Source organism: Haemaphysalis longicornis, unplaced genomic scaffold, assembly GCF_048455015.1.
Source record: "Haemaphysalis longicornis isolate Haplotype H1 unplaced genomic scaffold, Haemaphysalis longicornis Haplotype H1 scaffold_9, whole genome shotgun sequence".
Taxonomy (NCBI): Eukaryota; Metazoa; Arthropoda; class Arachnida; order Ixodida; family Ixodidae; genus Haemaphysalis; species Haemaphysalis longicornis.
This window is the reverse complement of record NW_027526460.1, coordinates 58,884,374-58,910,540: the sequence shown is the minus strand read 5'-3', so window position 1 is coordinate 58,910,540 and position 26,167 is coordinate 58,884,374. Positions and strand designations below refer to the sequence as shown.

The following is a 26,167-nucleotide window of genomic DNA, read 5'->3' as shown; positions in this document are numbered from 1 at the left end:
ACCATAATACATTGGTGGCAGAAAAAGACCAAAAAACAATCTATCCTCTTCAGTCTCCATATCTCTTACCCACCGACACACACTTGAGCCGCCTGCATGACCTCCAACGTCGTTTTTTGCGCGAAGGTCGTCTTCAATGAATGCTGATTCTGAAGATCAGTAACAGTTTCCTACCGATTTCACCCTCGGAGAATGTATTTGCATTGCTTTCCAAAAAGTAGTTCCACAAGAAATACATCTCTTATGGAATACGAGCATACATTCGGTCAAAAAAACATATACGGTACCTCAATGTCCTACACCGTACAACAATCCGGAGAATCACTGGGCTCCCTAAATATACTCGCACTGACATCCTCGAACAGGCCGCTCAACTGCCACCACTCACCAGCACAGTGGAAGAAACACAACGTAGGCACCAGCAACGCATTGACCTAACGCCGCAAGGCTAAGCACTCAGACGATTGGATCTGCAAAACAGCGAAGTCGACCCCACGATAATACCCCCTGCAATCCCACCCTGGGATTGCCGAACAACCGGTATCGTGCGCCGGAAACCAAGCCCAAGACGAAACACGGCTGTAGGGGAACGATATCTACACACACTTAAGCAAGACAAAGGTCTTCATGAATGGGACATATTCACAGATGCCTCGCTTGACGGTGCGCAAGTGGCCATTGTCTGGGTAGGCCCTGAACACCCTTCCCTAAATGGCCGCCGCCAAATAGCGCACACCTATGGCCTCACCAAAGAAGCTGAACTCCTTTGAATACTCGGGGCGCTTCAACAACTGCAACACTCTTCACCAACTAACGCCACCAAAATCACTGTAATTACGGACTCTCATACAACGTTACACGAGCTCAACAAAGCCTACACTCACAATGGAACAGCAAATCACATCATAGCACTAATACAGACCCTCCAGCAACAAGGCACGATTGTTAGACTTGCGTGGACACCTGGTCACAGGGTTGGAGCAGATGGAAATCAGCGGCGCCTACTCCAGTAACATGGTATTTGCAGCGCCAACGCTTGTAACAAGAAAGCCGTAAGCAGCTCCAAGACATTACCCCTCAGGGCTTCCTGCCCGCTGGAATCCCCTTCATGCAGCCAGAAGAAAACTTTATTAACAAGGCCTACGCAAACGCAGCATATACCCCCAACGTTACCCGAAAATGGTTTAAAGCACCACTTCCCTCACATCGGCACCAACGTATACCTTTTGTGGGCAGGCTACAACGCCTAACCTGTATCATTTAATCTGGCACTGTGCGACATTCAACAAGGGCAGATCCGCCCTGCTTGATAAGTGGCCGCTGCCATCTGACGCTCACGCGCACTTACAGCAACTCCGGAGTAACGCATCCTTACTCGGAGCAATAGGCCGATACTAACTAGAGAGTAGTCTCTACAAAGCAGTATAGAGCGGGCCTGACCATGTGTTTTTTGAGGCGGCACCCAAGGACGAAGACCCCCTCGAAAGGACCTATCATCCCACAATGAACTTTAGTGGTATCCCACTCCATCCCCTCCCCACTTACCTCCTTCCCCCAAAAGGGCTTCGTGCCTCCTTTAAATAAAGCACAATCATTCATTCAACCCTTTAAAGAACACCATAAAATAAATTGCATATAATTTGCTTAAACTACTAGTTTTAGAGATACCTAAATACCCGCAATTTATGAAAGCGATTTTGTTTAGGCCAGGCTCGTAAAGCAGAAAACATTTAGCTCAGGCTGCGCTGGTGTCTAGAAAAGATTCTAAAAATGGGCAAAAATAGTATAAGAAAGGCACAAACTGATACAAAACAACTTTTTACTATGGAAAGCCCTGTCATCTAGTCTGAATGGCTCCAAAAAGATATTTACATTTTTTAAACTCGCTCCAATTCGATTTTTACTTATTGTAGCATAAAGTCAGAGGGCAAGCTATTTTCAAAACGGGAATGCAACGAAAATACATTATGTTCTTCAATACCAGGCTCAGTATTTTTGCCGGTTTTCGAAAGAGGGAGAAGATACAAACCCGCCCCGTAGTAATGGTGTTCGTCGCGTTTTCTGAAGCCCAGCCTAACTTCTCAACGTCTCCATTATGCATTTTACTTTTTCAGCTACACCAATCAAGGAGAAGTCGGCAGATGGAAAGGCAAGCGGTGCTTGTTATCACAATTGGGGCGCTGCTTTGTGAGCTCGAAAAATATATCTTCCCAGGCTGTCGGAGGCATGCGACTTTCGCACCTGCTGCAAGGAATCACAAGTAAGAAGCTACGAATGACTAAAGCTCATCGTTGTTGTGTGCGGAGCTTCGGGCTTCTAGGCGCTGTTCTCGTCATTCGGTCGATATTACACTGGCAATGCTACACGGACGGCCAAACTGGAGGATCTTCGCTCGCAAAACGATGTGGTCTCCGGAACCGTCGACTCGACTTTGGCTACGTGTTACGTGGCCGAAATAAGTGCAGTGGCAATGGCACCATCACCCTTTTAATTGGTGTGTTATCAAGTGCAGCAAACTTTGAACAGCGTGCAGCCATTCGGGAAACTTGGGGTGCGAGTGCCCTGAAGATTGGTTTTAAACTTGTGTTTTTACTTGGATCCACAACCAGGGTTGGCGTGGAAAACCGTATATTGCAAGAAGACGGTATCCATCAGGACATTGTGCAAGGACAATTTCTTGACGCATACCACAACCTCACTTGCAAGTCTATGATGCTTCTTCACTGGGCCCATGACTATTGCTCTGGTACGAAATTTGTTCTGAAGATCGACGACGATATGCTACTGAGCGTTTGGGACTTACATGATATTATAAGCATGCTGGTAGGATCAAAGCGCACACTGTGGGGGAAACTGTATCGAGGTGCCCGTCCACACCGCCATAATACTTCTAAGTGGTACGTGTCGAAAGCAACGTACTCGCCTGAACACTACCCAGATTTCCTGGCTGGAGGAAGTGGATACCTCATCTCTGGTGATTCTATCGCTCCTTTATTAGAAGCCAGTAAAACAGTCGCTTTCCATCCACTGGAAGATGTTTATGTCACCGCCCTCCTTGCTCAGAAAGCTGGCATCATCCGCTTAGAAATGAAGGGTTTTTTCAATTATTACGTTTTCTACTCTAAGCCATGTAGTATTCCCCGAGTAATTACATCTCATCAGTGGAATCCTTACATGCTGAGAGAACAATGGAATCGCACTCTGTCGAGCTTAGACCTACATTTATGCCAGCCAAAGAATATTAGTTCATAGGTACATGGCAAATTTCTGAGATTTGTCGCTTATATGCAGAAACTGTACTTACATCAGTGCACATTCATGACATGCATGCACTCCCGTTCTTGGCATGCGATTTTGAAAAACGCTGTCAAACTAATTTTTGGTGGCACATGGTTGTCCATTGAGCTTTCTGACCAAAGTGAAGTGGCTAGCTTGGAATGAATATTACGTGGAGCTGTATCGCGCCCAGTTTATATTGTCCTACTTAGTGCGCTGACTTCAGCATTGCATAATAAAACTCTGTTTTCACGGGTTGAAAATGCTTTTGCAGTCCGCCTCGCACGAGTTGCAATGAAAGAGGCAAACCCGCAACCTGTGCTGTTTGCCAGCAAAGGAATATTTTCATTCCATTTCCTTAATGCTTGTAGATATTAAGCAGATTTTGTTCTAAAACTCAGGGTCACCAGGATTCAGCGTGTTTTTCTTTTTCAGAAGGGCCGGCTTAGTACCTTTGTTGAGTCCAGCGAATGGTGTTTGTAGAGTACCTATATGGACGGGGCTTGTCCGTGCGTTTCTTCTCTCTCGTATCACTTTTCTCTTCAGGCGGTTATTTGTGTTTAGTTTTTAGATAAGTCAGATCATTTTTGCAGTGAGCTGGAAGGAGTTAATACAATATAATGGATGAAAACGCGTGTATATTACGCTATATATTCGGGACATAAAACCCGGGTCCTTACTAAAGTTCGCGATCCAGAGAAAAATTTTGCGGTGTGTCCTTAGTGACTTTTGTTTAACTATTCCAGAAGCTCCTATTCAGCAAAATTATCTATATCCAAATGCAGACAATCTCCACGCGGACGATGTACAAGAAAACGGGCAAAAAGCCGACAAGTGCGACGACGGAACCACACCGCAGGTTTTTGCTTGTATTGGACATCGCCTGTGTTATAATATGCCAGAGACAAGCTTAAATCGCAATCTGACCTTGTCTTCTTAAGTGACCTGCGATGTCGCTATTTAATTAACAACCTTTTTTACTCCAAAGGAATGTGTGTATCCTTCTCTATTCGAGCTTTTGCAGCAGCCCACATTTCTACAGGACGAATAAAACGAGATTTCATGGGGTAGGGCAAGTTGGTTCCCGAACACAGGAAATTTCGCAATGAACAAAGAAATGAAGGATGTCGAGAAATGTATCGAGAGTATTTAGATAAATTTAACGTTTTAAAAAGATGTTAATTTGGGTTTTCGTTCTTGAAGCTCACCTAGTTTAGCCTCGCTTTCGATAAATCATTACATTATACGACCTATCGATAATGGCTGGATAGTTGGCTCAGTATTTCTTGACTTCACCAAAGATTTTGACACCATTAATCATAACATATTATTCAGAAAGCTTCAAAGATATGGAGTAACTGGCCAGACCCTGAAGTTTCCACAAAACTACCTTTAGAGGGGGGTGCGTCCTCTACGTGAATGGTGTATTTTCTGACGCAAAAATTACAAATCAAGGTGTGTCCTAAGGGTCGATACTAGGTTCATTGCTGTTCCTGCTAATATATTCATATATATTATTTTCAAATTGCTTAACTTCATGCCATAGCGTAATATACATCGACGATACCACAAAAATATCTTCAGACAAATTAGTAACAGGCCTTACATCTACGTTAAACACTGAACTCCTCAATATTGTTAACTGGCGCCATAATACCTGCTTGCACACTAACCCTGAAACAACTACGTTTATGATCTTTCATCTAGTCAAAGACAAATACCCTTACTTCCATTAATAACAATGCGTCCAATTCTCATTGCTTTTGCAACTCTGTTGCTTTGTTGGTGTGTTACCCGACCCTAACCTAACACTTACCTCTTGCAACAGTCATATAAAGAAAAGCTGTTGCATATGGTATTCAAGGCCTAATTAATGTTGCTTCGTATTTATCATGTCATGCTTTCTTATCATTCATTTTTGTTTCATTCATAGCCATTGAAATGAGGGAATCGCATCCTTGGGAACGCATATCATTGTCATATTTTACGACAGCGTAACCGAATCAAGCCATTCGCGTTATCACCAGGAGCAATCTTCAACCTACCACAGGACTAATTGCGCCATAGTAACGTCTTATCGGTTGAGGAGTAGTTCAAACATCATTTAGGCTTAAAATGTTTCAAGTTGTTGTCTTCCCAATTGCCTTTTATTTTTATCAACACTGCCTTCTTAGTAAACCACAACACCACAAGTTTTTTATCAACTTCTTACTACCGCGTGTTTAAATATAATTACGGGAAAATGACTTCAACTTTCTGGGTAATATGAATTTGGAATGGTTAGCTGCATGATAAAAGATTAACTTTTTCAGTATGGTCCTTTAAATTGTCCCTAAAAGAAGCTTTTATCCCGGTCATAGGTGTCTTATCACTTCATTGCCCTTGTATTCTTATTTGTAGATAAATATGCCGATCTTTTTTGTCACTGGTGAAGTTATTTCCTCTTTTGATTGTTTATTAGATTTTATTCACCCTGTTTATTATTTTTTTTTGCAGCGTTTTTTATCTTTGCACTGTTGCTGCCAACGGTTATTGAAATTATTACTTCTGTATTAACATAACTCATTTTGTGACTCTTCACGGTAGTGTTTCTTCTTGCGCACTTCTCTTAAGCACTAAAAGAAACATCTCTGATTCTTTGATCTTTTCAAAAAAACGTAACAGTATTCTGATCAGGAGATAAATTTTCTCCCAACAACGCGGTACAATTCCTCTATGAGATACTGCTTGACAAGGTTATTTTCTTTGTTAATGCAACGGAAGCTGTGTTGCCGCACGGGAAACCCTTCTCGTGGAACTTTTTGTATCGCTAGTATCGCCAAAGAAGATGATTCTTGCGTTCGCACAGATTCTTTGCCATTACCGGAAAAACGACATGACCCCGTCTACTCCGCAAACTGATGTCGCGGGAGACGGAGTGTGTCACCATTTTGTAGCTTGTTTATTTTGCACATGCGTTCGTTATCGGGTGAAATTTAGTTGATGATCGGCATTTGCTGTCTTTTTGCACTGTAATTTATCTCTTACGTTCAAGCTGTAACATCCAGTGACGAATGAAAATTATTTTGCCGAAACATTTTGCGAATTCTTGAAGTGCAGCCCCAGGAGCTATTAAGGGAAGGCAACGTGACGCAGTGTATTTGCTTCTAACGGCAATTGTGCCCCAAAACTCAGTGTTTCAGCTTTAAATAAGCGCATCGACCAAAAACAAAAACAAAACTGTTCCAAGAAGACTAGAAAGTATCTTAAGTAGCGTAGTGTTTCTTTGAGCGTACCACAAAGATACCCTTGTGCAGCGTGCATCGCCTTGATTTAGTGCCATTACAGACGGGAACAACCTCGAAGCCAACTGCCGAACACGTCGCCTCATTACGTGTGGTCTGAATTACTCCCGCAGATCTTCTCGCTGCGCCCGCTGCGTTGGACTGAGGTGCGAACCCGCACCTAATCTCTGGTATGATGCTTCTAGGTCAACACCAATGTTGCACTCCCCTGCGTACACGCGCTGTCGCTTAGTTGTGCGGACCAGGAAAAGCATGGGGGCCTCATCGTCACGTGGTAACGTATAGTAGCGTATCATTGAACCCTGGGATTTATAACCTCGTCTTCTATATGTGGCCACATATCATCAAGCCTCACAGCCGACGGCTTTCTCTAGACCAGATCAACTGGAGTTACCTGCGTTGTTTACACAAAACCCATCTTCTACGAGAAAGCGCCGTCAGAGAGTTTTAAAGCCAAGCTTTAGTGATCTACTCGATCGGTTTTGGATTGGATGGATTGTAGGGTTTAACGCGCCGATGCAACGCAGGCGATGAGGCACGCCGTATTATTTTGACCACCTGGGGATCTTTAACGTGCTCCGAAATCTTTTACACACGGGCGTTTTTGCCTTTCGCCTCCATCAGAAAAGCGGCCCCCGCGACCAGGAATCGAACCCGCGACCTAGTGCTCAGCAGCGCAACGCCTTAGCTACTGAGCCACCACGGCGGGTCGATCGGTTTTGCCCGTCGGAGTAAATTTGAGCGTCATTTGACCGCAGCTGTGTCGCATCCTTCGCACCGCATCTCGTGACACGCCGCGCCGAGCTGCGCCGACGGCTGCGTTCGCCGCTACCACCACCTCTGCCTGCTTGGAGCATGCGCTCCCCTCACCAGCCCCACACCTGACCACGTGACTATCCGCGTGCATACGTGCTTGACCAAGAATAAGAACGAGCCCGGGCCGTCTCGTCTTAGCGTTGCGCTGGAGCTAGCTGAAGGCTGTGATCCGTCGCCGGCAAGCAGCTTCTCACCACCCCGCGGATATCACACGGGGAACCGTTGAGCTAAAAAAAACGCCAGAAGCGCGACCACAACCGTACACAAAGGCAGGTATTGGAAGAATAGTACAATTACATCTACATCAAAGCTTAAGCGAGCGAAAACAAAACTTAACCAGGGTAAGCGAAGCTTTCGGTTTGCGTATGGAGGATTATCTGAGCTAAGTCGCAGCCATTTTTTAAAGACGATAGTCTTTCTTGGGCTACTTAAACCCAGAAATTTTAGCCTGTCTGTGACTCGATTCAGCCACCCGGCCAAACTAAAACAGTGCCGGCGCAATAGTCTTATATACTCACAGCTAAATCTACCTGGTCTACGTCCGGTGTAATGTTCATACCTGTCAACATTGTTGAAGAACAAGAGATTACGCAAATATAAGAGAGCAAATTAATACAGAAGCGTTGTTTGCAGTGTTCGTTTATAAAAAAATCATACATGCTTGACTTTGGCGAAAATAAATACTTCATCAACTCCAGAAAAAAAAATTCACTTTGCCCTCGCCTGCTGTCGCCCGCGCCACTATAGCTTCTTGTGGCATTTTAAGGAATCAACCGGTAATAGTTTCGAAAGGTTCCACTAGCTGTCGCCTGTGCCACTATAGCTTCTTGCGGCATTTTAAGGAATGAACCGGTAACAGTTACGAAAGGTTACGCTAGATAGGTTCCACGTTCTGCTTGCAACGCACGTGGAGTAGGGAAACGCGGTTCTACAAACGTTGAAGTAGGGCGCCGCGATTCACGCGCGTCTTCGCCGTACGGCAGCGTTGGCATCGAGACACCCGGTTTAGAGCAGTAGAACGCGGGAAATTTAAAATGATTTAAACAAACCTTTTGCGTCTTTACCTTGGCACTAGCGCGCCGCAACAGGAACAACATTAGAGGTGAGCGGGAAAGCGAAGGGAGGCGTTTACTTGGCAAAAGTCAATAAAGACTATCGTCTTTTGACGACATTTGCAACGAAAGAAGCAGATACGCGGCCAATTTGTTTATTCCCACGTCATGTGTTGAGCTCCTTTATAAATATACACATATCTTCGAACGTTATGTTCAGGAGTTTTATAAAGTCCCATCGTTTCGGAGAGGTACACCATTATTTTTTGGGGCGCGTCTTGTTACTGTACCGACAGATGATGAGGAGAAGAAACCTTTTCACTGAACCGGCAAGGTCACCCAGAGCAGCCACTCGTCTTGCTACTCAAAATGTGGGTGATAGGTGTATTCAACTGAGTCTTCAAGGTAGGCGGCGCCGCTTCCCTGATCACGACGTAAGGGCTCCATGTTACCGAACCACTTACCCTCCTTGTAAGAGAGCGACAATTCTTGCGTAGCGCGTCACGTAGTACGTCGCTACACTGCGATTTAGATATGCGACCACATAGCTTTTATTTTGACAAATGAGTGGTTGACGTCATGTTCAACAATAGCGGAAAAGAGCGCGAAAGAGGAGAGCAGTAACGAAGACAAGCCGTTGGCTCACTTAGTCGTTTTCTTTTTCGCAGCCGTTTTGGTTATAGGCTATGGCGGCGCCCAAGTTTACGTAAATCGCGTCTGTGTAAATATGTGTCTCGGCCTCTTCGGCTAAATGAACATTGTGGGTTTTGTTACAGCACGCCAAATACTTACTTGTGAAGCTCTTCGCAGTTGTGGGGGGTGAGGCTTTTTATCAAGAACGTGATTGGATTGATACAGATAAAACGTCGTCTTGTTTGCAGGTGATTTTAAAGAAAGGGAAAAGTGCACCCTTTATCAAACGCACAAGAAGAAAGGAACTGCCACGAGGAGGGCAATCTAGAAATCTGTTGTGCTGCTGAGCTTATGGACGGCAGTTTGATCCCGCCCGCGGGGCTGCTTTTGAGAAAGACGCAAAATGCGCGAACGCTGTTGTGCACGTTGGCGGCCTTAGTAGGTCAAACGTAATCCGGAGTGCTGCACTACTGCTCGCGTCATAGCCCAGATGTAGCTACTGCACGTTAAACTCCAGCATTTCGAAAAAATCAAGGAAACTCGCACTAAAGCGCAAGACTTGAAGGTAGCGAAACTGTACGTAACCTTCAAAACCATCACAATAGTTTATCCCCGTGACTTCAGCTGATTTGCGTTTTCTTCGCTTTACTCCATCATTGGTGCAATACGTGTGAGCTTCTTTTTTTTTTTGAAGTGATAGTTCTTCGACATCCCCCTGGAGGTAGCCTACGGAATGACGCATTTCTCGTTCCGAGCAGGTTTTTCCCCAATTACGGGAAACGCTGGAGTCTTTCTCGTTCCGTGCCAGCGTTGCTACGCTTTCGGCAAATGCTAAGGGTATATTTCTGGCTGTTGTTGGCCAATCTCTGTAAGTTGGTGTGCTTGGCTTGAAAAACATGCGCCCAGAACGCTGTGCCGCCTCCGCGAAGCACGCAGACACCAGTACTCGGCATCAGAATTTTCAAGGCTTTTTACTGCCGCGTGATTGCCGCGATCTTGGCCAATTTCCTTAAGTGGGTGCGTTTGGCTTGACAAACGTGCTCAGGGGACGCTGTGCGGCCGTCGCGAGGCATGCACGCAAGAGCGCTAAGCATTTTCGTGTTTTTTTTAAACTTCCGGGTGGTCGCAGCAATAGTGGCGAGACTCCCTAAATGGGTACGCATTTCTTTTAAAACGTGCTCAAGGGAGTCCGGGCGTTCGTCCGACGCACGCGCACCGGAGCGCTAGGCATTTTCTTGGTAGTTTAACCGCCGAGTGGTCGACGCAATCTTGGCCAATCTCCCTAAGTGGGTATGCTTGGCTTGACAAACGCGCCCACGGGACGCGGGGGGTTCGCGATGCAGGCACACACGAGCGCTAAGCATTTTCTTGGTTTTTTGGGGGCCGGGCGTTCGACGCACGCGCACCGGAGCGCTAGGCATTTTCTTGGTAGTTTAACCGCCGAGTAGTCGACGCAATCTTGGCCAATCTCCCTAAGTGAGTATGCTTGGCTTGACAAACGCGCCCACGGGACGCGGGGGGTTCGCGATGCAGGCACACACGAGCGCTAAGCATTTTCTGGGTTTTTTGGGGGCCGGGCGTTCGACGCACGCGCACCGGAGCGCTAGGCATTTTCTTGGTAGTTTAACCGCCGAGTGGTCGACGCAATCTTGGCCAATCTCCCTAAGTGGGTATGCTTGGCTTGACAAACGCGCCCACGGGACGCGGGGGGTTCGCGATGCAGGCACACACGAGCGCTAAGCATTTTCTTGGTTTTTTGGGGGCCGGGCGTTCGACGCACGTGCACTGGAGCGCTAGGCATTTTCTTGGTAGTTTAACCGCCGAGTGGTCGACGCACTCTTGGCCAATCTCCCTCAGTGGGTATGCTTGGCTTGACAAACGCGCCCACGGGACGCGGGGGGTTCGCGATGCAGGCACACACGAGCGCTAAGCATTTTCTTGGTTTTTTGGGGGCCGGACGGTCGTAACATGCGCGTGCTCCCTTATTCCTTGATATTTTTAACTACTGACTCAAAATCGCGATTTGCTAAACAGATTCGCTTAAAAATCTGACCAGAAAATGAATTAAGAAAACGAACACATCTAAGCAAAAACTATTATCAAGACTACACACGCGCATACGTTATCACCAAAATAGCTATAAAACCACACTCACAAACGATACTTAAAAAGATTACAGGGCATGCAATTGTACACAATCAAAAAGCGCAAACTTTTTTCCATGGAAACGCACAGATCCTTGGCTGACGCACGTATTACAGAGACTGCTGATTTTTAAGGGCTCATATACCTCATCGTCAAGACATGTATTGTTTTTGCACGAGATGATTTTATTTTTTAGAAAGGGCACAAACGTGGACAGGATTGGGCAGACGGGGCCGGGGGAGGAGGAGATTAAGACTTCCGATGACACGAAGCTAAATGACTTGTTAGACCCGTGCGCCAGCTTTGCACACCCGGGGCAAACTTTATACAATACGAAGAGCAAACGAAGGCAAATCATTTGGAGAGAATAGACACGTTTATAATATTGTCACGTAGCCAAGGACGAAGCAGTTGTTTGGAAAAGAAACAAGTTTATTGGAGCGAACTTGTGCTCCCCTAACAACTGAAAAGAATACAGAGGCGGCGAAGCGGTGGTCAACAAAGTGACGTTACGTGCGTCGGAGAGCGTCGCAGAATCGAATGCCCGGGCGTCCGCACTGCAGGCTTTTTATCTTTTGGCGCGCGTGGTTCTCGAAACGTCGATTCGCATCGAGAACATAGTAGATCCAAGAAGATTATTCTGGGCTGTTCACGTTAGATCGGAATGCTCTCCCTATCACAACAGATAACACATGCGGCACAGAAAGAAAGAATGGAACACGCGCTTCCCTTGGCGCAGAGATAACACAGACCGGCGCAGCCGGCGGTAAAAGCAAAACACAAATAAACAAACCCAATGTATGGTTCGCGGCATTACCCCCCCTCTAAGAGTGCATCGACCCGATGCTAACATAAGCGACAGTCCGAACAAATGAAAAATAAAAGTTCGTCATCGTCCGTAGAAAGGTTTTAAGCGAACCACGTGGACGACTTCAGGCCGCGTGCGTTGTCGTGATGTGCCGGAGTCACCATCGGGGATCACTTCGTAGGAAAGTTGGCCAACACGTCGTAGAATCTGGTAGGGTCCGAAATACCGTCGCAAGAGCTTCTCACTGAGTCCGCGTCGTCGGATGGGAGTCCAAACCCACACACGATCCCCTGGTTGGTACTCGGCGTCTCGGCGTCGGAGGTTGTAGCGGCCCGCATCCACCAGCTGCTGGTTCGTTATACGAACTCGAGCGAGCTGGCGGGCCTCCTCCGCACGTTGAAGATATCCGTGGACGTCGGCGTTGAGGTCGTCGTCTTCTACGTGCGGAAGCATGGCGTCGAGCATCGTAGTCGGCCTTCTACCGTAGACAAGCTCGAACGGCGTCAGCTGCGTCGTCTCCTGGATAGCCGTGTTGTACGCAAACGTGACATACGGGAGCACTTCGTCCCAAGTCTTATGTTCAACGTCAACGTACATTGACAGCATATCTGCGATTGTCTTGTTCAGACGTTCCGTTCGTTTGGGGGTGGTACGCCGTCGTTCTTCGGTGATCCGTGTTGCTGTAGCGTAATACTCCTTGCATCAGCTCCGCAGTAAATGCCGTTCCACGGTCTGTGATTAGGACTTCCGGGGCTCCATGCCGCAGCACAACTTGGCTTACAAAGAACTTCGCCACTTCTTGTGCAGTCCCCCTCGGAAGAGCGGCGGTCTCTGCGTAGCGCGTCATGTAGTCTGTCGCTACGACAATCCACTTGTTCTGTGATCGTGACGTAGGGAACGGGCCTAAAAGGTCCATTCCAATCTGTTGAAATGGTCTCGATGGGACGGCGATCGGTTGCAGAAGTCCGGCGGGTCTTGTCGGCGGCGTTTTTCGTCGCTGGCAGTCACGGCAGCTCCGGACGTAGTGGGTGACGTCAGAGGTAAGGCCGGGCCAGTAGTACCTCGCCTTGATTTTTCCAATAGTGCGGGCTGTGCCCAGATGTCCAGAAGACGGGTCGTCGTGGCACGCTTCCAAAATTTCGTCACGAAGGTCCGCGGGGATGACGAGAAGGTAATTCGCTCTTGTTCCGGGGCTGAAATTCTTCTTCACAAGGACGGAGTTTCTCAGGCTGAATGCTGGTAAGCTGCGTTTGAAGGTCCTAGGAACGGCAACGTTGCATCCCTCGAGGTACTCGATTATGACGCGTAAGTCGGGGTCAGCACGCTGCTGGGCGGCTAGGTCGCTCTCCGTCACAATCCCGAAGAACGCGCTGTCTTCATCAGAGTCTTGTGGTGGTGGGTCGACGGGGGCGCGGGACAGGCAGTCGGCGTCGGAGTGTTTCCTGCCGGATTTATAAACGACTGTAACGTCGAACTCCTGCAGGCGCAAGCTCCACCGCCCAAGACGGCCAGAGGGGTCCTTCAAATTGGCGAGCCAACACAGCGCATGGTGGTCTGTTACAACCTTGAATGGCCTTCCATACACGTATGGGCGAAATTTTGAAATCGCCCATATAATAGCCAGGCACTCTTTCTCAGAGGCAGAATAGTTTTTCTCCTCCTTCGACAGACCACGGCTGGCATAGGCGATTACCCTTTCGCAGCCGCTTTGCTTTTGGACAAGGACGGCACCCAAGCCTATATCACTGGCGTCGGTGTGCATTTCCGTTTCGGCATTTTCGTCGAAATGAGCGAGCACGGGCGGGCTTTGCAGGCGTTTTTGCAGCTCGCCGAATGCTTTTTCTTGGTCGTTTTCCCAGCTGAAAGGGGTGCTATCTTTCGTCAAGCGCGTGAGTGGCTCTGCAATTCGTGCGAAGTTTGCGACGAAGCGCCGGTAGTATGCGCACAGCCCGAGAAATCTTCGCACGCCCTTCTTGTCTTTCGGCCTTGGGAAGTGCGCAATGGCTGATGTTTTTGCCGGGTCAGGTAGGACTCCCGCGGCGTTGACGACGTGGCCCAAGAACTTGAGTTCCCCGTATGCGAAACGGCACTTTTCAGGCTTCAGCGTCAACCCCGACGTACGAATGGCCTCGAGTACATACTCCAACCTTGCAAGGTGTTCGTCGAAAGTCCGGGCGAATACCACTACGTCGTCGAGGTATACGAGGCAGGTGTGCCACTTAAGGCCAGCTAGCACAGTGTCCATGACTCTTTGAAACGTCGCTGGTGCTGTGCACAGCCCAAACGGCATCACCTTGAACTCGTATAGGCCGTTTGGGGTTATAAATGCAGTCTTCTCTCGGTCTCTCTCGTCCACTTCAATTTGCCAGTAGCCGGTCTTCAGGTCCATCGATGAGAAGTACTTCGCGTGGCAGAGGTGGTCGAGGGCGTCGTCGATTCGGGGGAGGGGGTACACGTCCTTTTTCGTGATTTTGTTGAGTCGCCGGTAGTCAACACAAAACCTTAATGTGCCGTCTTTTTTCTTTACGAGTACGACGGGCGCAGCCCAGGGGCTTTTCGATGGCTGTATAATGTCGTCGCTGAGCATGTCGTCGACTTGAGTCCGGATGGCTTCCCGTTCGTGTGAAGAGACGCGGTACGGTGACTGTCGGGTAGGTCGGGCTCCGTCTTCGATTATTATTCGGTGCTTCGCTAGAGGGGTCTGACGTAGTTTTGCGCTCGACGAAAAACATTCGCTATAGCGACGCAGCAAAGCCAATAATTTTTTTCGTTGTTCTTGCGGTAGCGCCGGATTCACGTCGAATGGCTGCGGGAGCTTCAAGGTTTCTACGGGTGTGCGTTCAAAGTCGGCGACCGCGATCACATCACTTGCTTCTTGCGTTTCTTCGAGGAACGCAACTGCAGCTCCCTTGTTTAAATGCTGGTACTCTTCGGTGAAATTAGTGACCAAAACGTGAGATTGGCGTTGCTTAAAGTGCGCAATGCCTCTTGCAACGGAGACACCGCGGTCGAGAAGCAACTTTCGATCACTCTCTACGATAGCGTCGATGTCAGAAGCAGCATCCTCACAGTAGACGGCGATCATCAAGCTTGCGCGGGGTGGCAGGGTGATGTGATCGTCGGCGATCCTGACAGCAGCACGGTGATCGGGGTTCGGCTGCGGCGTCGTGGAGTGATCGGAGGAAAATGTTATCGACTTGGTCTGCAGGTCAATTATTGCGCCGTTGTCCGTCAAAAAGTCCATTCCGAGAATCACGTCGCGGGAGCAGTTAGGCAGAACGACGAACGCCGCAGGGTACGTTGTGCCGTCTATGGTGACGCGCGATGTGCACGTTCCACTTGGCGTCACGAGGTGGCCTCCTGCTGTGCGTATGTGCGGACCGTCCCATCTGGTCATAACTTTCTTCAGCTTAGACGCAAATGGTCCGCTCATTACGGAGTAGTCGGCTCCCGTGTCTACGAGGGCGACTACATCAAAACCGTCGATGGACACCTTGACGTCGGATGCCGCCTTCCTCGAGTTCCGGGTGCGTCGGGGCGTCGCATCTCGGCTTGTGCGTGTTGACGGTCGTGCACTGTGCGTCGTCGTTGTCCACGTCTTCTCAGCGGACGTCTCGGTCAGGTCGGGTAAGCGTCGCGGCGTATAGCTGTCGTCGTGTTCGGGAGTCTCGTCAGGGTTAGGTCGGGTCGTCGGGATGAAGGCATGTCGTGAATCACTGTCTTCGGCGAGTCCTTGCGTCGTTGGAGGGTTTTCATTTTTCCGCCGTTGTGCAACTTTACCTCCCGAAGTTGCTGCTTTTAGTTTCCCCCGCGTGGGCTGGGGGACCTTCCACGTGAGAAGTCAGCAGTGCTGCGGCGGTTCGGTGACTGATACGGGTAGGGCGACGGTGAACGGTTGAAGCGGGCTGGTCCTCGGTTGGTGTTGGAGAGGTATTCTTCGATCTCAGCAGGGCGCTGGCCGTATCGGGGGCGTGGGGCGTCGACGGAGAACCCTCGCAAACCGAGCCTCTTGTATGGGCAGCGACGGTAAATGTGGTCGGCCTCTCCGCAGTGGTAGCACAGAGGACGGTTATCGGGAGTTCGCCATACGTCCGTCTTCCTCGGCGTCTGGTTTCGGGCTACCGGGGGTCGGGCGGGTGACAGTGGGCGGCGGTACGGCGGGGCCTCTTGACGGCGTGTTGGAGCAGGGCGGGGTCGACGAACAGCCGCGGAGTATGTCATAGCTTGTAGCTCTTGGGGTACCTCGGATGGCGTAGAGGTTCCCAACGCTTGTTGCACTTCTTCTCTAATTACGTCGGTGAGAGAAGCGACTTGGGCCTGCGGCGGCGTTGGGAGAAGTTTCCGCAGCTCCTCTCTCACTATTGCGCGGATAGTCTCGCGTAGGCTGTCGGCCGGGATCCGCGTGCTGCCAAAGTCGTTCGCATTGGCCGCGCCAACAAAGTTGCGGTCATACTGCTTAGCACGCATTTCGAGGGCTTTCTCAATGGTGCTGGCTTCGGTCACGAATTCGGCGACGGTTTTGGGCGGATTTCGGACAAGTCCGGCAAACAGTTCCTCCTTCACTCCGCGCATTAAGAAGCGCAACTTCTTTTCTTCCGTCATTTCGGGATCCGCGCGGCGAAATAGCTGCTTCATCTCCTCAACGAAAATCAAGACGCCTTCATTGGGGTGTTGCGTGCGCGTTTCCAACAAAAGGGCGGCTCTTTCTTTCCGCACGACGGTAGTGAAGGTCTTAGTGAACTCGCTTTTGAACTGAGCCCAGTTTGTCAAGGAGCTCTCGTGGTTCTCGAACCAAGTGCGAGCCGAATCTTCCATGTAAAAGAAAACGTGCCGGAACGTTTCTGCGTCGTCCCACCTGTTGAACTTCCGGACGCGCTCCAGTTTCTCCAACCATTCTTCTGGGTCTTCTGCGGGGGCTCCTCGGAATGATGGCGGTTCCCGTGGCTGCTGCAGAACGACAGGAGGATTGGCTTGGTTGAGCATGGTGCTGGTTGCGACGTTTTTCTTCTTCGTCTTCTCCGGCAGTAGACCGAACTCGGGTGGTAAATCTTGCACGCGGAGGCTGGCTCTTGTTGGACTGGCTTGGCGGCTTCCAGAGGTTGTAGTGGGCATGAAGGGTGCGTACCCAGCACCTCCACCAGATGTCACGTAGCCAAGGACGAAGCAGTTGTTTGGAAAAGAAACAAGTTTATTGGAGCGAACTTGTGCTCCCCTAACAACTGAAAAGAATACAGAGGCGGCGAAGCGGTGGTCAACAAAGTGACGTTACGTGCGTCGGAGAGCGTCGCAGAATCGAATGCCCGGGCGTCCGCACTGCAGGCTTTTTATCTTTTGGCGCGCGTGGTTCTCGAAACGTCGATTCGCATCGAGAACATAGTAGATCCAAGAAGATTATTCTGGGCTGTTCACGTTAGATCGGAATGCTCTCCCTATCACAACAGATAACACATGCGGCACAGAAAGAAAGAATGGAACACGCGCTTCCCTTGGCGCAGAGATAACACAGACCGGCGCAGCCGGCGGTAAAAGCAAAACACAAATAAACAAACCCAATGTATGGTTCGCGGCAATATGATTCAACAAAGACACAACAGGACATAAAGTATACGCGTCAATTTAAGAGATGAAACATATCTGAACCATGTTTTCTCATGCAGCTAAAAATAAAAAAAACAGCAGAAATTTTGAAAATCATCTACAAATTTGGAGCAATAATCTACCGCTTTCGTACAATGGTCTTGACAACCAAATATTACAATGACTAATGAGAAACTTTGAGTTGTTTGTTATTTTTCTTTTGTTTCTTTCGGCAGTGATATATATCTATATCTCTCTTTCTCTTTCTCTCGATATATATACATATATATATATCTGTGTGTGTGTGTGGGGGGGGGGGGTATATTTTTATGCAAATGGTGATGAAGAGTCTTTACTTCGCCAATTATGTCTCTTTTCAAAAATAGGCGAGGCGTACTGCAGAGTTGGTCCCTGTCCGCTATTTGTTTATTCGTACTACATGCATTCCTATGCGGAATTTCTTGTTTATACTTCGGTTCTTCAAGCGCTGTATAAGGTGCATATATGCTTGATTTTGTCGGATCAGTTTTGTGAAAATGTTATTTGTGATATTTCTCTGAGTTTTTTTATTCTATACAACCAATTATTTGTATTTACGCTATTGCAACGATTGAGGGTGTTACTCACACCAAATCTCTACTTTTGGGGAAGTGCATGGCATTACCCGGATCTGACCGTGGGGTGGGGGGGGGGTCATGGAGGGGATACTTGGTAAAGAATGCTACGAATCATTATTGATGCAATAATCACCGTAATATATAATGCAAAAAAAATTGTCCCAGGCCTTACGTGCCTTTTTCTCTCGGTAGCGATGCACAATGCAGCATTATTTCAAACAGTGGCGTGCAACCACAGCTAGGTCAACGCGCAACAAAGCTCCTAGTAATAGAAGCTTTATAATAGAAACCGCTCGTGGATGCAACGACCAGCCTGCCCAATTCACAATTTCTTACAATATGACGGGATTCAGTACACAGCGGGAGAGTGTATTATACAGGCTTGTGTCTTTATGCGGGACTTTTGTTCGTTATGGCTGTGGGTACCTTTTCCACACAAACGAAGGAACTTTTGGGTGATTATGAAAACCACAGAAACGCCAACATATTCCACATCTTTGAGTTTCAAAGCTGTATATGTCGCAGTTTCTGAAAACATAGTTCGTCACCGAAAGAGCGGCCGTATGTATTCACAAGGTCATAATCTGAAATGCGATAAAGCCACGGCGGTGATGCCCTTTAAATGTGCGAAATCAGTGCAGAAATACCACTCTAGAGAACGTGAAAATGTACCCGTATTATTGTCCACCCATTGATCAGTCGACGTGCGAACCGGGCGTTACCGCCAAAGTAATGTCTGATGTTTGTTTGTTGCAGCAAATGAATATGCCGGTGCTAAAATAGTAATAGCGCTAGGATTTCTGCTCAAAAACAATTATACGGCACTTCACTTACAACAGAAATAATCAGGCGCCAAGTCAACTGCGTATGAGTGTCCGCGAGCGAGTTTTATCTACAATGGCTGCAAATAACCGCGCGTGTCTTCTCTTTGAATTGTGCTCAGCACAAATTGCCCTCTGCCCATGTTTGATGTCCTTCTTTAGCTAAAATTTATAAGAAAGTATTTTTGCATCACCAAGGTCCTTTCCTCATTACCATTCAAGTGCAGTTAAATTATCAAAACGCCCAATAAAGCGCCGCCAATTGAAATTGATGATTCTCAAGAGGTGACGTCATAAATTTTACACAGTTCGCGGAAAAATGATCGTGTGAGATACCGCTTATGAGTGTTTACAGTTTTTATTTCTATAAAACCGTGGCACTCGTTAGTCCTATAGTGTATACAGAGCACGGCAATCCACCGGTACAACCAAGAGGAAATTCCACGAGGACGCCACGGAAACCTTCCACCCGCCCAATTGGTGTAAATATGTCAGGTTCTGCAGAGAAAATACGGGGCAGATGTCAGTGACATCGTTATCGCACTTTTTTAGACGCGTGCGATTCCGATTGCTAGAGAGAACAGAGCTGCAAAGGCATCCATCGCCTTTGTCAGTTCTTGAACACTTACTATATTAGCCGTAAAAGAACAGAGTGCAAAATGCAGCGGCGACGCTCAAAAGTTTAACTTTTATGCGCCAACATTCGCTGCTGGGTTAGCCAACGCGCCGTATACTAAAGCTGTCGGCTATACTGTCACGCGGCCAAAGACGACGCGGTTGCTTTCAAGGGAAACACGTTTATTGGAACGAACGTATTCTTCTCTAACAACGCAAAGAATACAGGCGGCGAAGCACCAGTGAACAAAGTGACATGCGAAGTCGAGCGTCGACGATTGGAATGCCGGGCATCTGCTCTGCGGGAATTTCTCACTCGGCGCGATGGTTTAGCGAATCGTCGATTTGTATCCAGAACACTCTAAACAAAAGAAGGTTATTCTAGGCTGTTCACATTAGTTCGGAACGCTCTCCCCATAAGAAAAGATAAGTCATGCGGCACAGAAAGAACGGAACCCGCGCTTCCCTTGCCACACAGACAACACCGATAACACCGACCGGCGCAGCCGGGCGGCAAAAGCCAAACACAAATAAACAAACCATATACATGGTTCCCGGCATTACATTCCTCCCTCTAAGAGTGCATCGACCCGATGCCAACATAAGTGTGAGTCCGAAAAAAAAACATCGGAGGTTGTAGCGCCTCCCATCCACCACCTCCTGGTCCGTTGTGCGAAATCGAGCGAGCTGGCGGGCCTCCTCCGAACACTGAAGGTATCCTTCGACGTCGGCGTTGAGGTCGTCGCCTTCCACGTGGGGAAGCATGGCGTCCAGCATCGTAGTCGGTCGTCTTCCATAGACAAGCTCGAACGGCGTCATCTGCGTAGTTTCCTAGATAGTCGTGTTGTACGCAAACGTGACATACGGTAGGACCTCGTCCCAAGTCTTATGTTCAACGTCGACATACATAGACAGCATATCCGCGATTGTCTTGTTCAGACGTTCCGTTAGTCCGTTCGTTTGGGGGTGGTACGCCATCGTTCTTCGGTGATCCGTGTTGCTGTAGCGTAAGATTCCTTGCATGAGCTCCGCAGTGAAGGCCGTTCCACGGTCCGTGATTAGGACTTCAGGGGCTCAATTTCTAACTTGGTTTATGAAGAACTTAAACGACTTCTTGTGCAGTCCTCCTCGGAAGTGCGGTGGTCTCTGCGTAGCGCGTCAAGTAGTCTGTCGCTACGACAATCCACTTGTTCTGTAATCGTGACATAGGGAACTGGCCTAGAAGGTCCATTCCAATCTATTGAAATGGCCTCGATGGGATGGCGATCGGTTGCAGTAGTCCGGCGGGTCTTGCCGGCGGTGTTTTTCGTCGCTGGCAGTCACGGCAACTCTGAGCGTAGTGGGTGATGTCGTACGTTAGGCGGGGCCAGAAGTAGTTCGCCTTTATGTTGCAATAGTGCGAGCTGTGCCGAGATGTCCGGAAGACGGGTCGTCATGCACCCTTCCAAAATTTCGTCACGAAGGTCTGCGGGGAAGACAAGTAGATAATTCGTTTTTGTTGCGGGGCTGAAATTCTTCAGAACGGAGTTTTTCAGGCTGAATGCTGGTAAGTTCCTCTTGAACGCCTTAGCCACGGCGACGTTGAGTCCTTCGAGGTAGTCGATCATGACGCGCAAGTCGGGACCGGCAAGCTGCTGGGCGGCTCTGTCGCTCCCTCTAACTCCGAAAAACGCCCTATCTTCATCGAAGGCTTGTGGTGGTGGGTCGACGGGGCCCGGGACAGGACGTCGGCGTCGGAGTGTTTCCTGCCGGATTTGTGGACGATTGTAACGTCGAACTCTTGCAGGCGCAATGTCCACTACCCAAGACTGCCAGAGGGGCCCTTCAAGTTGGCGAGCCAACACAGCGCATGGTGGGCTGTCACAACCTTGAACGGTCTTCCATACACGTATGGGCGAAATTTCGAAATGGCCCATATAATCGCGAGGCACTCTTTCTCTGAGCAACGCCGCCTGTATTAACATTGCCTGACGCGTCGCGCGCTTTTCAATGGGAAGGGTAGGGCACGGCCGGACTGGAGCAGCAGCGAGCGCGCACTTTCATACGGCCTGCGCACCCAAGAAGGAACCAATACAGCAGATTCTTTACAGTGGGGGCGCTTCGAACCAACCCTCTGCCCTTCCAACCCGCCTTTCTGTTAGTCGACGCATCGCTTCTGGCCGAGCAGCTGTGTGTTTTTGACAGTGCGCTTCGCTGCCGGCGGGCCGCTCAGCCCGACCGGAGCGTGAATAGCAGAATCACGTTTAGCTAAGCGATAACCCTATCTCCCTCGACGGGAAATCATTCGCGTCACTGGTCGTGCCCTGTGCGTGTGCAAACCAAGACATCATCCGAAAGGAAAAATAAAAAAATAAGAAATGATATTTCAGTCATGGAAAGTGCCGTGTTTATTTGCCTGTCTCACCATTTTCATATAACACAGTCGCTGATAAGATATGAAGACCTCGCATATTTTTCGTCATGCGCCCCGCGTTGAAATGTTTCTTTCAAATGTTTGATTCGGCGCTTCCGAATGATAATGTTAGGCTGTTTGACCCTAATAGACCGAAAATTCAGAAGGGGGTAAGGAATCAACTATTTTAAGAACGCCCATGTAAATTAACACTGGCAGGTATCACCTGTAGCCACGGCAGGGCTAGGGCAGCGGCAAATCCGCGCGCACCGCTCCTCTACCCCGCCCGTGCTGTGGGTCAACTGGCGAGGGTTGGTCCGAAGCGCCACGAACTAGCGGCGGTGAAAGGTGGGAACTATACCCGAAGCGCAGGCCGTATGAAACTGCGCGCCCGCCGCTCCTCCAGCCCGGCCGTGGGTAGGGACGCTTAGTTCAGGCTCTGATCCACTATGTGGCGCGTTCCGGCGGACATCTCGCCTTACGTCACTGCTCGCTAGTCGCGAACGCTGCACCCACTTCTACGACGTGTGCCTGTCAGCTTGCCTGTTGGGCTTCTAGGGCCGTTTCGCTTACATCTTAGCCGCGACGTGGCGCTAGTTCTGTGGCGCACTGGGAATCTCATTCAACGTGTCGCTCGCTTCATATTTGCTGCATTTTTCGAAAGATAAAGACGGAGTCGAACTGAAATAGTGTAAGAAAATACTGATTGTCGGGTAGACATATAGCTAACAGAAAAACGATACTTTCTGCTGGGGCAGCCATTATTTTACTGATATTTTTTTTTCTGGAGTATTTAGAGAAGAAAAACTTGCGTGCGCGTTTTTTGTTCAGGCGCTCACTTCTACGATTACTTTCCAATAATATCACGTGCTTGTAAACTTCAGAAAATCATAGGAAACTAAAGGATAAGCAGCTGGGATCCCGCCACGCTGTCCGGGCGCTTCTAAAGTACAGTCCTCAATTTTAGAAGTGCGTACCGATGCGGAGTGCGAACAGCGGGGTCAAAACAATACCTAAATGCGGAGGGGATAGAGGTGGGATGCCCCACTCAGAAAATTTCAGGGCCTGTGATCCGAATAGATAAGCGCGCAAAGCCGGCATCAGCCTGCTGCAGCGCAAGGGATTTTGCTTCGTGACAAAGAAAGTTTTATCAGTGACAGACCAAGACAGACAGGCATGGTGAAAAACAAGAAGGCGTAGGAGCGCCGCCTCGGGAACGCTAAACAAACTTTCCACTATTTTGCATAGTTTCCGAGAAGCGGCGCTGGCTGGCGGACACGAAAGCACGCTGGAAGGCTACGGAGCGGGGAAGGGTAGGAGAGAGCAACAGGAGAGTGGCTGTTTGGCCATTTTTCGCTCACGCGTTAGGGACTGTTTATACAGGCGGCGTTGCTCTGAGGCTGAGTAGTTTTTTTCTTTTTTATTTTTTCGCAACCGCTTTGCTTTTGGACGAGGAGAGCACACAAGGCTATATCACTGGCGTCCGTGTGCATTAACGTTTCGGCGTTTTCGTCGAAATGCGCGAGTACGGGCGGGTGTTGCAGGCATTGTAGCAGCTCGCAGAATGCTTTTTCTTGGGCGTTTCCCCAGCTGAACGGGGTCAAGCCAGTGAGTAGCTCTGCAATGCGTATGAAGCTTGCGAGGAAGGGATGGTAGTAGGCGCACAGCCCGAGAAATCTTCGCACGCCCTTCTTATCTTTCGGTCTTGGCAAGTTCGCTATGACTGAAGTTTTCGCAGGGTCAGGCAGGACTCCCGCGGCGTTGAGGACATGCCCAAAAACGTGTGTTCCTCTTACGCCAAGCGGAACTTTTCAGGCTTCAGCGTTAACCCCGACGAGCGAATATCCTCGAGTACAGACTCCAACCTTGCGAGGTGTTCATCGAAAGTCCGGGCGAATAGCACAACGTCGTCTACGTATACAAGGCAGGTGTGCCACTTCAGGCCAGCTAGCACAGTGTCCATGACTCTTTGAAACGTTGCTGGCACAGTGCACAGCCCAAACGGCATCACCTTAAAGTATAGACCTTCCGGTGTTATAAATGTGCATTTACAGCACAGTCTTCTATAGGTTTCTTTCGTCCACTTCAATTTGCCAGTAGCCGGTCTCCAGATCCATCGATGAGACGTACTTCGCGTGGCAGAGGTGGTCGAGGGTGTCGTCGATACGTGGCAGGGGGTACACGTCCTTTTTAGTGATTTTGTTCAGTCTCCGGTAATCAACGCAGAACCTTAAAGTGCCGTCTTTTTTTCTTCACGAGTACGACCGGCGCAGCCCACGGACTTTTAGATGGCTGTATAATGTTGTCGCTGAGCATGTCGTCGACTTGCGTCCGAATGGCTTCGCGCTCGTGTGAAGAGACGCGCTACGGTGACTGTCGCGTATGTCTGGCTTCATATTGCAAGTGTCTGACCTAACTTTGAGTTCCACGAAACACACTCGCTGTAGCGACGCAGCGAAGCCAATAACTTCTTCCTTTCTTCTTGCGGCAGCGTAAGATTCACGTCGAAGGGGTGCGGAAGCTTGAAGGTATCTTCGGGTGCGCGTTCAAAGTCGGCGATTGCGATCACATCACTTGCTTTTTGCGTTTCTTTGAGGAACGCAATTGCAGCGCCCTTGTTTAAATGCTGGTACTCCTCGGTGAACTTGGTGACCAAAACGTGGGATTTGCGTTGCTGAAACCGCGCAATGCCTTTTGCGACAGACACACCGCGGTCCCTAAGCAACCTTTGGTCACTCTCCATGATAGCGTCGACGACAGGAGCAGCACCTTCACAGTAGACGGGGATCATCAAGCTTGCGCGGGGGGCAAGGTAACGTGATCATCGGCGTACCTTACAGCTGCACGGTGTTCGGGGTTCGGTTCCGGCGTCATGGAGTGATCGGAGGAAAAGTTATCGACTTGGTCTGCAGATCAATAATTGCGCCGTTGTTCGTCGAAAAGTCCATTCCGATAATTACGTCGCGGGAGCAGTAAGGCAATATAACGAACGCGGCAGGGTACGTCGTGTCGTCTATGGTGACGCGGGATGTGCCGTTCCACTTGGTGTCATGAGGTGGCCTTCTGCTGTGCGTATGTGAGGACAGTCCCATTTGCTGATAACGTTCTTCAGCTTAGACGAAATTGTCAGCTCATTACTGAGTAGTCAGCTGCCGTGTTTATGAGGGCGACTACATCAAAGCCGTCGATAGACAACTGGACGTCGCACGCCGCTTTCCTCGAGTTTCGGGTGCATTGGGGCGTCGTATATCGGCTTGTGCGTATTGGCGGTGGGGCATTATGCGTCGTCGTTATCGTCGTTTTCTTATCTTCAGGCTTGGTCATGTCGGGTACGCGTCGCACCGTGTAGTTGCCGTGTTCGGGAGTCACGTCCGGGTTAGATGGGGTCGTCGGGCTGAGGGCATGTCGTGTATCACGACGTTCAGTGCGTCCTTGCGTCGTTGGAGGGCTTTCGTTTTTCCGCTGTTGTGCAACTTTACCTTTCGAAGTTTCTGCTTTTAGTTTCTCCTGCGTGGGCAGGGGACATTCCGCGTGCTAAGTCAGCATTGCTACGGCGGTTGGGCGACTGGTATGGGTATGGCGATGGCGAGTGGTTGAAACGGTCTGGGCCATGGCTGGTTTCGGATAGATACTCGTCGATCTCACGTGGTCGTTGGCCAGGGAGAGGGCGAGGTGCGTCGACGGAGAAACCACGCAGTACGAATTTCTTGTAAGGGCAGCGACGGTAGAAGTGGTCAGCCTCTCCGCAGTGGTAGCACAGCGGGCGATTATCGGGCGTTCACCACACGTCGGCCTTCCTCGGCGTCTGGGTTTGGACTACCGGTGGTCGGTCGGGCGACATTGGACGGCGGTACGGCGGGGCCTCTTGACGACGGGTTGGAGCAGGGCGGGGTCAACGAACCACTGCGCAGAAGGTCACAGCTTGTGGCTAACGGAGTGTTTCGGATTGCGTAGAAGTCCCTCGCCCGTTGAACCTCTTGTCGGATGGCGTCCGTCAAGGAAGCGACTTGAGGTTGCGGCGTAGTTGGGGAACATTTCCGGAGCTCCTCTCTGACCACTGTTCGGATGGTCTGGCGCAGTGTATTGGCGGTTACCGTTCCGGCACCGATGGTCTTGACAGCGCCTTGACAG

At 49.4% G+C, this 26,167-nt stretch overlaps 2 protein-coding genes across 2 annotated transcripts; one reads left to right on the top strand and one right to left on the bottom strand.

Moving 5' to 3' along the window:
* Positions 1 to 2,226: 2,226 nt before the first annotated feature.
* Positions 2,227 to 6,705, top strand: LOC144153219 (UDP-GlcNAc:betaGal beta-1,3-N-acetylglucosaminyltransferase 9-like). The gene is made up of 4 exons (XM_077684872.1): positions 2,227 to 2,260; positions 2,321 to 2,746; positions 2,939 to 3,094; positions 6,674 to 6,705. Exons 1-4 carry the CDS (start codon positions 2,227 to 2,229, stop codon positions 6,703 to 6,705), a joined length of 648 nt encoding a protein of 215 aa, XP_077540998.1.
* Positions 6,706 to 15,354: 8,649 nt separating this feature from the next.
* Positions 15,355 to 17,238, bottom strand: LOC144151464 (uncharacterized). Its single transcript, XM_077682518.1, has one exon. It carries the CDS (start codon positions 17,124 to 17,126, stop codon positions 15,813 to 15,815), a length of 1,314 nt encoding a protein of 437 aa, XP_077538644.1. The 5' UTR covers positions 17,127 to 17,238; the 3' UTR covers positions 15,355 to 15,812.
* Positions 17,239 to 26,167: the final 8,929 nt, after the last annotated feature.